The following is a 12,889-nucleotide window of genomic DNA, read 5'->3' on the forward strand; positions in this document are numbered from 1 at the left end:
ACGTCACCTCAAAATATAACTTGGCTCTATCATAAGTCTTTCGCGATTATTCAGTCTCATTCACGTCCTACAATGTGGGCGAAGTATCCTACAAACAAATTGGTACGAGCGGTCTCATGAAAGATTCTTTGTTGCATGCTTACGTTGTCGTCAATACCTCAAACTTGGTGATTTCACGTCGTCGTTATGTAGAGGACCGCTAAGATACTTGCTAAAATCCGTGCTGCACGTGCAGCACGATTATTTATGCTCTTTTAACCAATGATATCATTGTTTTGTGCCGTTGTCGTAATCGTAGCCGCCGCCGTTTCTTAAATTCCCTAATGAACTGGCACGGGGGAACGTTTTAAATTTGGCAGGTACCGTGCGCGCGTCAGCAAATTCTCTCGATTTTCATGCATCTGTTCTGAACTTTGTTTAACAGAGGAAACAGATCAAACCGCTAAAACAAAAACAAGCCCGAAAGGCAGCTTGTTTTTTTTTTCATCTTGGTATTGCCATCACAGTGGTCATTTTGAGTATTAAATGAATTAGACGGCAAACATAGGTTTTGACATTACGACCACGTGGAAGGTTTAGAGAGTGCAAGAGTTTTAAGAAGATGAAAACACACTATGCAAATATCCAGAATTATAAAATAATTAGGATAGTACGCGCACTCTCATTGGTCAATAGCTGTGTCTAGATGAGAGTATGTAAACACGGCTGTGACATTACACGAATTTTGATTGATTATGTGTTGTCAGACGCTCGTTTTGATTGGCTGATAGGAAATATGGCTGTGTATAAAGACAATCTGTTTAATCTAGAAGTAAAAACAAGGCAATTTCCTTCATTTGTCGAATTTTTGAGAAATATTTCATGAAAACAGTAGAGAACTTTTTCCGTGTTTACATACCTGTCGAGAATTCTCCCAACTCCTCCGAGCTATGTAAACACGGAAAAAGTCCTCTATTGGTTAAGTCTAGTACGTACAGCGTAATGTATTGAAACAGTTGTTTTATGTCATTTTACAATGGACCCATTTCAGTAATTCCCATTCTGGAGGACAAAACAATGGTTGTTCTGTCCCCTGAGAGACAAAAATCCTTTCAAATGCAAAACAATCTTATTGTTTTGTCCTCCAGATTGGGAATTAACTGAAAGGAGCCTATAGAGCGTTTTCACATGACGTCACGGCGGCCATATTGGTGTTCCAAAACAAGGAAATGGCGGCCATGATGGTGTACCAAACTAATCCTCCGGGAATTGAACTCTATTTTTATGCAAGTACTTTCTTTTGTTTCAGACAGCCAATATGGCTGCTGGTCACGTGAATGAAAACGCCATAGGTACAATCATCGTTAATAGATGTAGGCTGGTTATGAAACTCGACAAGTTTCTTTGTTTCATGCTCATGTTTTTGTTCCCTTTTTTGGCCTTGACCCTGCACAAAACCCGACAAAAACACACTTTTTTTGGCAGGATAACCAATCAAAAGCTTCGACTAATTTATTTGAAATTAACTTGCGAACCAAAAACAAAAGATTGTGCAGGGTCACGGTCGGTTCAACATCTAATTGCGACTGTATTGTTCCTGCTTTTGAAATTCCCAGGGTTTCATAACCAGTCCCTAGATTAACTATGGTACAATTGACCGCAATATTACGCTTTCTGTACGAGTTCAGTTTATCTCTTGGGACAATCACGAGTGAAGAATAGGCTGAGTTCTAAAGCTAAGCCTCCGGCGTATTTTTTTTGCTTTAGAATTTATGCCGATCTGGTTCATGTTGAAAGTTTGCCGGTTCTTGGCGTGTTGCAAATATTTGAAACGTTCTATTATATGATACATGACGTTTGTAGTGTTATAAGGAGAATAACGCTGACCAAAAGTACTTTATTATATACTTAGCAGAATATCGCACTTCTGATTGGTCAATGACGAATGTATGTGCAATACGGAAGTTGCTATGAAAACAGTGATGGAGTAATTTTGTTGCGTATACAGTAGATAAAAACATCGTGGGAACTTTCTCGTGCATTTCGTGATTTATGGTCTCTCGAGCTCAAAACATCACTCTTGTCCATAATTTCCTGTGCATATCACATCCTCAAACGCGCATTTCTGCAGTATCAATTTTTACCTTATGGCCTTTTAGCTTAGTGGCGAGGTGAAATTTGAGTATGATAATTTAACTCTGTCATGTACAATCCCGAGTAGAATTTCACCTGTTGTCATACAAGTTGTCTGCGGCGACCAAATATCGGCCTCGAATACGTTAAGACACGTTAGTGGTCTCGTTTCGCGGAGCATAAGAGCTGTTCCTTACAAGGAAACTGTTAGCATTTTGCTGAAATCACGCTTGAGTAGATCTGCATATTTTTGACTGTTAGAGTGTGTTTCTGTATAAACTGCAAGCGAACAAATGTAAACAACTGCCAAGAGGAGTTTGATGAAAACCTGAGACTCGAGATTTCCCTGATTGAGTAAAGTATGTTTCTTCAGATTCAAGGAAACAACGCCGTAAGAGCTCCCAGCTTGAACTGAAATAGAACACATTCCTTCAAGTATTCAAGTAAGTATTCAAAGACCAAACGTTTCGACACTCCGGTCCAGTGTCTTCAACAGGGGTAATTCATTGTTACAGCCAAACTGGGGAGTCCTTTTTTGTGGTACCAATTTGCTAAAAGGAAAAGAACGCGCCTATTAATAGCAATTAGCGTCCTTTAACGAACCATTACATCTACATGCAGATGCACTTTTGCCGAGGTCGTATACAGTTTGTATATTGATGTCCATGTTTTGCGGAAATGTTTCCATTTAATATTGATGTCTACTGGATTCAGTTATCCGGTCTTCGAACTGCATCTGCAGTCTTGATATTTAATTCAAGGCTTTCCAACATTCCTTCAGGTTTTCGGCGTTAAGACTTGTCATTTATACAGTTCTGATTTCAACTGAGATTAACGGCGTATACCTTGCAAATACTGTTTTCTTTTTAAAATGATCTTAGTGGGTGGTACCTATTCTTGAGTCGATAGATGAGATGTTTCGTCCATCGTCAAATGAAAGTTGACAAAAGAATTGCTGTCAAGTTGCTTCTTTCTCCGTTCAACTTAAGTACTACAAACCTTTAAGCATTCACTTTAAAACAAAATATTGTTAACAAGTCACGCAATATTGCTGATCCTTTGCAATCCACAGGTTTACTTCCGCTCTCATGCTCCTGCGATGAAACGATTGGCTTTTGTCATCATTTCAAGTTGGCTCTTCGTCTGCTCGAGCCCAACACCGCTTCTTTTTGCTCATCCAGACATGTGCGAAGTCAACAGCGACGGCAGCGTCTCACAACAACGCCACGACTGGACCATCGCCAGAGACTGGAAAATTAAAGTGAATTTGGAGCGACTTGAAGTGCTGTTGAATGACATGGGTCTGAACTTGCCTTTCGAGACTTGCATAGAAGAGAAGAAAAACCGTCAAACTGCTTATTCAGACAACAGCGGAAAGAACTCCAGGTTTGAAGAGGTTCATCAGGTAGGTAGGGTAAATAATCTTTCAGTTATCGTCTGATATTTATGGATCGTAATTAATTTGCTTGGATGTAGGAGGACATAACGGCCTAGGAACTGTGTGAGGCGCTCTCGTGTGGAGGATTTGTTAATTAATTTCCTTTGTTCAAGAATTTTAAGAGACATCAAATTGTAATTCATTGCGTGAGAAATTGAGAAACAGACACTTCCGTTCATATTGATATTTTTTAAATTGATCAACTTATAGTTTGACCCGCAGAGTAGTCTGCTGACAGTTTTCTTATGCTTCTGGTATTTCTTGGTGACAGATGTTTCGTTTATCCTGAAAATTGACTACTGCAACTTGGAGACGGAAGATAGCGCGGAATAGCCTGGATTCTTTGGCAATTGTACTCTGTTATAAGTGATTTTACAACTAATGCGCTGTCGCCAAGTGGCACTCGCGCACTGATTCTCTGAATTCGGCCTCCCGTAGAATACCTACCATATTCAAGATTTTCGGTTTAGGTAGCTTTGCGTAGAAACTAGTAAATTCTCGATCTTTGTGCACTGGCGTACAAGGCCCGACCAACGGAAACATTTATAATCAAATGCCAAGGTTTCGTGTAACTCCATTTCCGTTTTCCATTGACATCACCAGCATTTCATAGGAAAATAATGATATAAAAGAACAGTACACTTATAACTTCTTGCCAAAAAGAAAAAAAACTAAGCAGCCAGATAAGTAACTAAAATAAAAGCATAATTCCAATTTAAACTCACAAACATCTGATGCGATACAGCAGTTCTGTGAGCTGAAAGTTTATAGTTTTGTCTTTTATTTGTTGTTATAGGAGTTCGAATTGAACGCATCTTAGGCTGCATGAAAAAGAGATTTGGCTCCGAGGTTTTTTGTATCGGTCAATATTTTTTGGGCGAGGAAAAACCATAATAATTGAATTTTTCCCAGCTTCAGCTGCAGATAACATTACATAACATCCGCATAATTTCCTCACATTTCACACAGTGTCTCAGAAACCCAGACCTCAGACGCCCGCAAAGTTTCTCGAAAACACAGATCCCCGAAAAAACTCAGCCCCCTCCCTTTCTGGAAGACACAGACTCAAGAAAAACTTGATGAAATTCGTGAAATACGTGTTGCAATTCACCTTGCGTGATATGTGACCGGATATTCCTAAATTTACATGCATTAAGAAGTCACGCGACAGTGACAGGGTACCCATGCTTCTCGCAAGAAGGCAAAAAACTAAGGCCCTACGAGAGAAGGGTTTGAAAGTCGTGTTTATTGAACATCAAAAATATTTCCTCAGAAAACAAAAAGTTTCGCAAAAGTCGGATCCAAGGGCTTCTCTCTATTCTGAATCTCTTCTTTGGTTAAGTTAAAGGTACTTCCATCACGTAATTTCACCGCGATGGAAAACAGGAAAAAGTGGTTTTGTTGGATGTGTATCGAATGTTATTAAATTCCCAACTTCGGATAATGCATTTCGTGTGCTCTGATTGGTTCACTCAATCTCGGTTATCATCTCATTTACCCTAGTTTGACCTTATATGGTAAATGATTGCGCTAAACGTTGTTTTCGCCGGAAAGCGAAATTTCTCTCTGAATAAAGCCAAAAAAGAAAAAAAAGCTTTTTGTGGAAAGTTTGGATCAATTCCGACGTTCAGAACTACGTGAAAAGTCAAGAAATGTTTTTGTGATGAGCCTACGTCTGTCTGACCTCAAGGTATTACACATTATCGCAGCTTCGTCACGTTTTTTCGGTTTCTCTCGGGTTTTCTCCCTTTTTTGGCTCTGGTGTTATAGTTTACCAGTCGAGTAACGAATCATTCATTTTCAAGGACGAGCTATAAATCCAATATCTTGATGACATTTGCCTGTCCAGGTGGCTATACTCATGAAAAGCATGAAGTTATCTGGTGCACAGTCAGATGAACAAATTGGTTTAGAGAAACGTAAAGTTATTTGTTTTCTGTCACGACTTCAGCATTTTTGTCCAGGATCGAAGGCAACAACAAAGTTAACGATTTTTTGGATGTTTCGCTGGTTTGCGAAATTTTGTAAAGCAACGAATTTCCGTTAGAGCTACGCAAAATTAGCAAAAACACCGCAGCCTCAACGATTTTTCGCTGTTTCTTTGTCTTGGCTTTTTTGCTCCCTCCACACATGTTCAATACACACAATCACAACTTGATCGCGATCAGGTTGCGATGACTCGTCAGAACAGTAGTCGATCCGTCTTTCAATAAAAAAGGAACTGAGACCATGGGTCACGTGTACAAATCGGATTAATTGCCCTGCCATTGCAAAGTGCGCTGATATTTTGATGCTTCGTTCTTAGTCCGGCAACAAGCCCCACAAATACCCGTGCGTTGTTAAACATCGTTAAAGCGACAACAAATCGATAAACGTGTGTAAACGTGTGTGATAAAGCATGAGCGCGGACATTCACCTCAGGGTCGCAAGTAGCGCCAAAGTATGTGAACAACCACTCATACCAACAAAAAACCTTGAATATAAACGGGACACCAACGACTGCGTATATTTCTGAAACTGCCATCAGTGGTTGCATATTATGTATTGAAGTTTGAGGCATTTACGACGGCTGCGGCAACGAAAATGTCATTTCTTTAAAGGGACATGTCACGCTATTTTCAGTAACACACTGAAAACTCGGCTGATGGCAGCCGCAAAACTATGGCAAAACTGATTCCCTTAAATATCACCGACTTTTTTTAAATGCACTGACTATCTCTATCTTCTTTTGGGGACGAATGGCAAAGACAGTTACGTGCTTTGAAAACGTCGGGTGATCGTTCGTACTTGAGTGGGTCACTTGCCTCCAAAAAATGCATCCAATTGGATGAACGCCCAATTTTGACGTCCAACTCGAAGTGTCCCTTCAAGTCAGAGGCTTTGCTACCTATTTCAAACAATAATTTAAGGGTAAAGGTTAGCGTTAGCGTTATGAATGGCCGTTTTTATGCTACAGACGCATAATTCGGCTGGGACGAACTTGGGCAAACTTTTTTTCAGCTTCTGTTAAGTTCGTCTGGTATCCACTTTAGCACGTCTTCGAAGACGAACCAAACTGAATAGTTCGCCCAGACGCATTGTGCGTCTTGTGCCCGTCTTTATGGTAGAGGAAGTTAACAGAGGCAGAACAAAACTTTGCCCAAGTTCGTCTTATCGAATTTTGCGCCTTATATAGTTCGTCCCGTCGTTACAATTGACGGATAACATTAGAGACGCATATTTCATCTGGACGGATTATACTTCTCTAGGTTAAAAATAGCCAATCGCGAATTCACTCAGGTGGATGTTACGCCGATGCCTGTAATCTCACCTCGGGGCTCATCTCTTTTGTTTTATATCACACAGAACGCAGGATTTCATCATATTCACCGACCCACTATGGCTGTTAGACCTCATTGCGTTTTCGACGTTTTGGTACCGTTTGTCAACTCTTCCCATTTTGCGCGAATCCCTGGCGAGTTCTGTATCCCTGAACATCTCACTGGAGGGGCAGCAGTAGGAGATTACGATGAAGATGGACTAGAGGATATTTACTTCACTGTATTCCACGGCAACAGTGTGTTGTATAGAAATAATGGTGAGCATTTGAGGCAGTACTTGTCGACAAATTCGGAAAAAAAAGCGTTTGAGTAAAAATGGAGTTCAATTATGGGAAGTACGATTTGGCCCTCTCAACACCATCGCATGTATGAAATGAATGTATATTTGAAGTACGGGTTATGGACGAAAGAAAGCAGTAATCCTTGCACTTATCAGGATAATTAAAGTAATTGTCTCTTAGAGAGGTTTTCAATTTAGTGTCGAAAATAAGTCGCGAATTGCTTTGGTTTTCCATTTACTTCACTTAGTGATTGGTTGAAAGTTCTCCCGCCATTTTTTCAACCAATCAGAAGTGAAAGCAAAATCAATCGTGGCTTGCGCGTGCACGTTTTCCCGCGCTTTGTGTCGGCTACGTGTAATTACTTCGAGTCTTGATTGGTTTACTGGATTGTCTCCGTCCTTTTTGATTGGCCAAAGTAATTACTTTGGTTTGGTTTTACGACACTCGATTGAAACTCGCTCTATAGACACCTGAAAACTCCAACGTGGCTCCAACGGGATTCCAACCAGTGACCTCTGCGATGCCGCTGCACGCATGCGTTAGCTATAACTATTTTATGCCCTGGCAGTGTGGCCCAGTGGTTAGGGCGCTTGCCTTGAGATCCGGGTATCCCGGGTTCAAGACACTTCCTGGCCAATGGTTGAATTTGTTCCTGGTATTCCCTGGTTCAACTTCCCAGCTGCACTTGTAAATAACCAATTGGCTTGCCTCCGGCCAGTTGGGATTCTTAAAAGTTGTTGTTGAATGTTCTGTTCTGTCGTGATTGTGTTTCATTGGCCCTGAAAAGCCCCTATGGGGAGTGGTCAATTAAGTATATATTGTATTATGTAGATAGGTGCTCCTCAACACTTCATGTCCGTAATTGTTTAGGTGCACGTCCTCTTGATTCTTAACTTGATAACATTGACGTTCAAATATCCGTATCCTCTTCCTCTGACTAAGTTAATGAAAATGCTAAACATATTTTTGGCCTAAATACGCTGCCCTAAGCTGAAGAAATTCAGTCCCGTCTGTCGCTTAACGTTATCGTACCACTTTGGCATTGGTCCTGCAAATAGTATCCAGCCTTATTCGCGATATCTCAGTCTAATAATTCGGTGCCGCAGAATATTCAGAAACTTCTTAATCGATCATCCAGCGTTCATAAACACAATGCTCGTTCCTCAGCTTTGGGTGACTGGTCTTTGAAATTTTCTACATCCTGACTGTATGAATTCGAAAATTCCTGCTGACAGTACTTAGAGTTGAAGATGTTTATGTTGACTCCCACTCGAGCTCGTTCTTTTAAAATTGATTCTTAAAAAAGTGATAACTTAATATTTGGGTCTGAATTGCCTATTCTGAAAGAAGGTGTTTGCCTTGCTGGCTTACTGGAAAAAACGAAAAAAAGTTACACGAAGGATATTGGATAAGTTCGGAACACCAACACATTCGCAGTTCTTTGTGACTCTTAAGTGTAGTTGTTTAACACCTAACAGGCCCAGAATAATGCAATCTCAGACTCTGTGACGTAATTTATTCCTTAGGGGATGGAACATTCACTGACGTGACCAAAGAGACAGGTATTGGACCCCGTTCCTTTGCCAATGGTGCTGTCTGGGTTGACATTGATCAAGACGGGGACCTGGATCTGTATGTGACAACAGTTGGTGATACAAGACATTATCTTTATGTTAACTACAGAGGATACTTTTTAGAGGAGGCTTTAAAGAGAAACTGCTCGTTACAGACTAGTGACAAGAGAAAACTCTCTGGCATGACACCCAATGTAGGAGATTTTAACAGGGATGGATTTGCTGATATTTATGTGACCGAATGGCTCCCGCATACTTTGGGAAAGGTAACGTCGGAGTGTGAATGCCCCTTTAGCGTCGCAGTTGTGTAGGAAAAGAGAAGGTCTGCTTAAACTGATGAGTGGGTCGAGAAGGACTGAGAAATCAGTTCAATTTTATCGAAAAATTTTAAGGCTCTCACCCTCAACAATTTTAATCCCTCCTGTGGCAACTAGAATCAAAAGTAAACTCATTAGCGATTTGATCATATGTACAGTTCAAGTGTACGCGTCTGCGTAGGTCGGTTGTGCTTACGAATCAAGCTCAATCTCGACCCCAGAGGACTTCTCTTTTCCTTATCTTCTCGTTGGTTTTTGTGAAGAACAATGAAAAGCGTCTCTGATTGGTGCATTCATGTAAGCAGGAGGAGTGAGCAGGTGCCGTAAGTTTGAAGTAGCCATCGGAACCCTAAGGCGGATGTTCTCCTACATAGATTTTCCCAGAGCGTCGGGTGAAACAAACTCTAAACGAGAAGGTTTTGTAAATAGAGGGAAATCTGTATCAGATTTCCAGACGTTTCCTTTATTTTTCTTCTTTGAATTAATGGTATGAAAATTTGCCAGTCACATCAGAATGAAACTGGTGTAAACCTCGCTTAGGTTAGAAAACAGAATGAAAATTTGTCCTTTTACATTCTCCGCAAAACAACGAATTCCACGTTGCTGTTTTGCAGACAATGACAGAAATTTTTAAAATGTGAATATATTTACGGGCAGAGCGTGTAAAGCTCATTAACTGTGCAAATTTGTAAGAATTGTTTGTGCCGCTGCGGCTGAGCTGAGTAACACATTCTAGTGTAGTCTTCCGGTTGAATGTAATAATCCGTCTCATCTTTCAGCCGTCAACTTCTAGACTTCTCATGAACAGAGGTTCCCAGACGATGGATTCAGTTGGGTAAGTTCTATATTTTAGGTGTGAGACCCATACTTTGAAGTTTAATTTGTTTTCGCCTTATCGCTTCAAACCTTTGCAGTACTGACCGCTCGAAGAATGGATCCCAAAAAACACACGGGCAAATTTTAATTGTCGCAGGAAAGCGCGAAAACCCGTAAATAAAGTTTGTTAGGTTTGGTGAGCTTATATCTCGAGCGTTAGCTGGGTGACGTACCCTGATTCATTTTACAAATAGACCCTTATTCATAAATAACGTATTAGGAGGGACACGGAATTAGACAAGGCTTTTAATTTTCAGGCTTTAAAGGCTTTAATTCTACAACCTTCTTAAAAGAAGTTTGTAGAATTGGTTTCTGAGATATTTTTGTCATAAACTAAGTTTTCTATGATTTTTTTCGCGGAGCTGTTCCGTTGCCATGACAACAGCTGGGACCTGAAAGTCATTCTTACAAAGTTGTCCTACAATAGTTCTATACAGATGTTAAGATGTCGCCTTTCTGGAGCCGGTTTCTCGAAGTCTGGTTAGAGTTAACGGTTGGTTAAGAGGTATCAAAACCTATGGGTTTCCATTAACTACTTGCACAAATCCCATAATATACCTCTTTCACCCCCCAAAAATCTGCATAGGCATTGTTCATTGTTTTCGACTTCTCTTGGGACATTTCCATGTCCCAGGCGAAATTGCAAACAATGGTTATGCAAAAGTTTTGGGGGGGGGGGGGGGGTGGGTAATAGAGGTGTATTATGGGATTGTGCAAGTAGTGAATTGGTTAGCGCTAACCATGATTCGAGGAACTCGGGCCAGATACGATGGATGGATGGTGTTATAATCTTTTACCATTGGACGCTCACTGCTAATTTTAAAAAAAACCCTTTCTGAGCCTCCTGAAATGACGAGCAAGATGGTAAATTTAAGTGAAGACAACGGCATTTGAAAATACGGTCAGAGTTAACTGCAAACTGCAGACTATTTCCTTGACAGTGCAAACGAGATGTGACAACAATACTCCCATCAGTTGATGAACGACAAAACAATGGGCCGAACTAAGTCAGCAGTGTGGAATTTACCAGGCACATTAAAAGTGGAGCTTTGTCCTATCGTAACTATTATTCTCTCGTTCACTCATTACAGTATTGTTTGGTAAGAGCTGTTTTAAAGTTAACATGTTTGTACAATTTAAAGAAAATATTAAAACGATACAATTCAAATAAAGTACACAAGAAAGGGTGCCTGTGAGCCAGAGTTTTCTCTGACACGGCCCATTTTCGTTTATAGATTCCCTCCACAATTTTGTCCTTTCCATCAATTTGTCTAAAAGCGATATTGATAAGAATGTTATTTTTCAGATATTTTGAAGACATCACTTTAACTGCGGGAGTGAATATGGATAACTCCTTTAGCAGTGAAAGTGGGGATATGAATGAGGGAACTTATTCGTTTGGCTCTTCCTTTACAGTAAGTTGGCATAATGACCACGACTTTAAGGTTGCGTAGCCCTTATTGTTATCAGCGGTTTTGCCGCATAAGTGAGGCAAAGGGGTCATTTTGTATCGAATTGACCCTTAAGCCTCTTTTGCATGTAGGGAACAAAGGAAAATGTGCCTGCAGGCTCAAATCCAATTAGGTCTATTATGAACTATGCGCTAAGAAAAAAAAAAAGCGCGAGGGATTCCGTTTTCTCGTTCATTTGCGTGTTTTTCCTCTCCCGTGCACTTCCTAGAAACTTGCAATTTCCTTACACGAGTGTTTGTAACACAGCCGATGATTTTAACTGGAATTGTTTGTTCTTAAGTATTTTATCAGATACGTTGAACGTGATTTTCATTTAATGAATAAAGTTTTCTTTCAGGATTTTGACAGCGATGGCTGGCAGGAATTGTTGGTTACTGCCGATTTTGGCAGCAGTCGAATGTTTTGGAACAATAAGAATAACACCTTCACTGAATGCACTAAGCAATGTGGCCTTAAAGCCAAACAGGTAAGAATGGTTTTTGACCAAAGAAAAAAGTATAAAATTGAAACGATACGTTCCAAAGTGCTGGATACATATTTTTCTGGATATAGTTTGTTTCTCTTTGTTTATGATTTTTAAGCGTTACTCTCAAAGGTTCGAATGATCTTCCAGCCTAAGCGAGGTTAAGCTAAGATAAGCTAAGCTAACCGAGGCCGACGTAATGTATCGTAATGTTACAATCTAACAGCGGTATTTCTTTATGAAAAGGCGATATGCTTTTACAGCGGTGTTTCTAAAAAGTGCAAGACAAGTAGTACATTCCCTCAAATCCCGATTTTTGATGGACGTTCAAATTGTCATCGACCAGATTTGGCCCCTTTGTCGCACGCAATAATCTCCGACAATGATGGGTCCCTATAGTGCGTCGGCTTGCTTCGATGGGTCTTTGCTTTGGGCTATTTAGATGTAGTTTGGTGATGGCTATCACAAGACGGCGATGACGAAGATGACGACATCGATAACGATAACGATTTCGATGACAATGATGACGATTTGTTAAAACTTGTTTCAGGACGCCATGGGCCATGCGATAGGAGACTGGAACAATGATGGTCACCTCGACTGGTTTTCTAGCGCCATTTGGCATAACGAAACTGAATGTTCCGTTTCCGGTTGCACGTTTGACAACAAAGGAAACGTGTTGTTCCGGAACCTGGGAGGAAGGCGCTTTGACGACGCCACAATGCAGGTAACATTGTGAATACTTTATCGCGACAGGATCAAATGACGCGTTTTGTTCAAAAGTTTTGTTTTGCATTCAAATTCTCCCCCTCGTCCCTTGAGCCTCTTTATTCGAGCCCTATATCAATGAATGTTCTGTTCCACCTTTTCTCTGAGTGATATAGAATCAGAAGCCGATTATTCCCAAATCGCACTCTTTTTTGCTCTAAATCGCATCATTTCCCCAGCCAATGAGAATGGGTCACTAAAACAAAACAACCAATCCGATTTCAATGCTTGTTTAAGGGAACCAATCAAATTGCAGGAAAATGAAAGA

The 12,889-nt window shown here is 40.5% G+C and overlaps 1 protein-coding gene across 3 annotated transcripts in view; it reads left to right on the top strand.

The window, feature by feature from the left end:
* The first annotated feature begins 2,238 nt into the window (after window positions 1-2,238).
* The window catches only part of LOC138025968 (uncharacterized), a 77,652-nt gene continuing 67,001 nt past the window's right edge, over window positions 2,239-12,889 (top strand). The window contains exons 1-8 of one of the 3 annotated variants that reach the window (XM_068873118.1): window positions 2,239-2,555; window positions 3,185-3,517; window positions 6,896-7,127; window positions 8,678-8,991; window positions 9,822-9,877; window positions 11,225-11,333; window positions 11,728-11,856; window positions 12,404-12,580. In XM_068873118.1, the coding sequence (XP_068729219.1) occupies window positions 3,212-3,517; window positions 6,896-7,127; window positions 8,678-8,991; window positions 9,822-9,877; window positions 11,225-11,333; window positions 11,728-11,856; window positions 12,404-12,580 (1,323 nt within the window). In that variant the 5' untranslated portion in view covers window positions 2,239-2,555; window positions 3,185-3,211. Of the gene's footprint in view, window positions 2,556-3,030; window positions 3,101-3,184; window positions 3,518-6,895; window positions 7,128-8,677; window positions 8,992-9,821; window positions 9,878-11,224; window positions 11,334-11,727; window positions 11,857-12,403; window positions 12,581-12,889 lie in introns of those variants that run through there. The other 2 variants (XM_068873117.1, XM_068873116.1) reach the window with 2 other exon arrangements.

This window comes from Montipora capricornis, chromosome 12 (genome assembly GCF_036669925.1).
Source record: "Montipora capricornis isolate CH-2021 chromosome 12, ASM3666992v2, whole genome shotgun sequence".
Lineage (NCBI taxonomy): Eukaryota > Metazoa > Cnidaria > Anthozoa > Scleractinia > Acroporidae > Montipora > Montipora capricornis.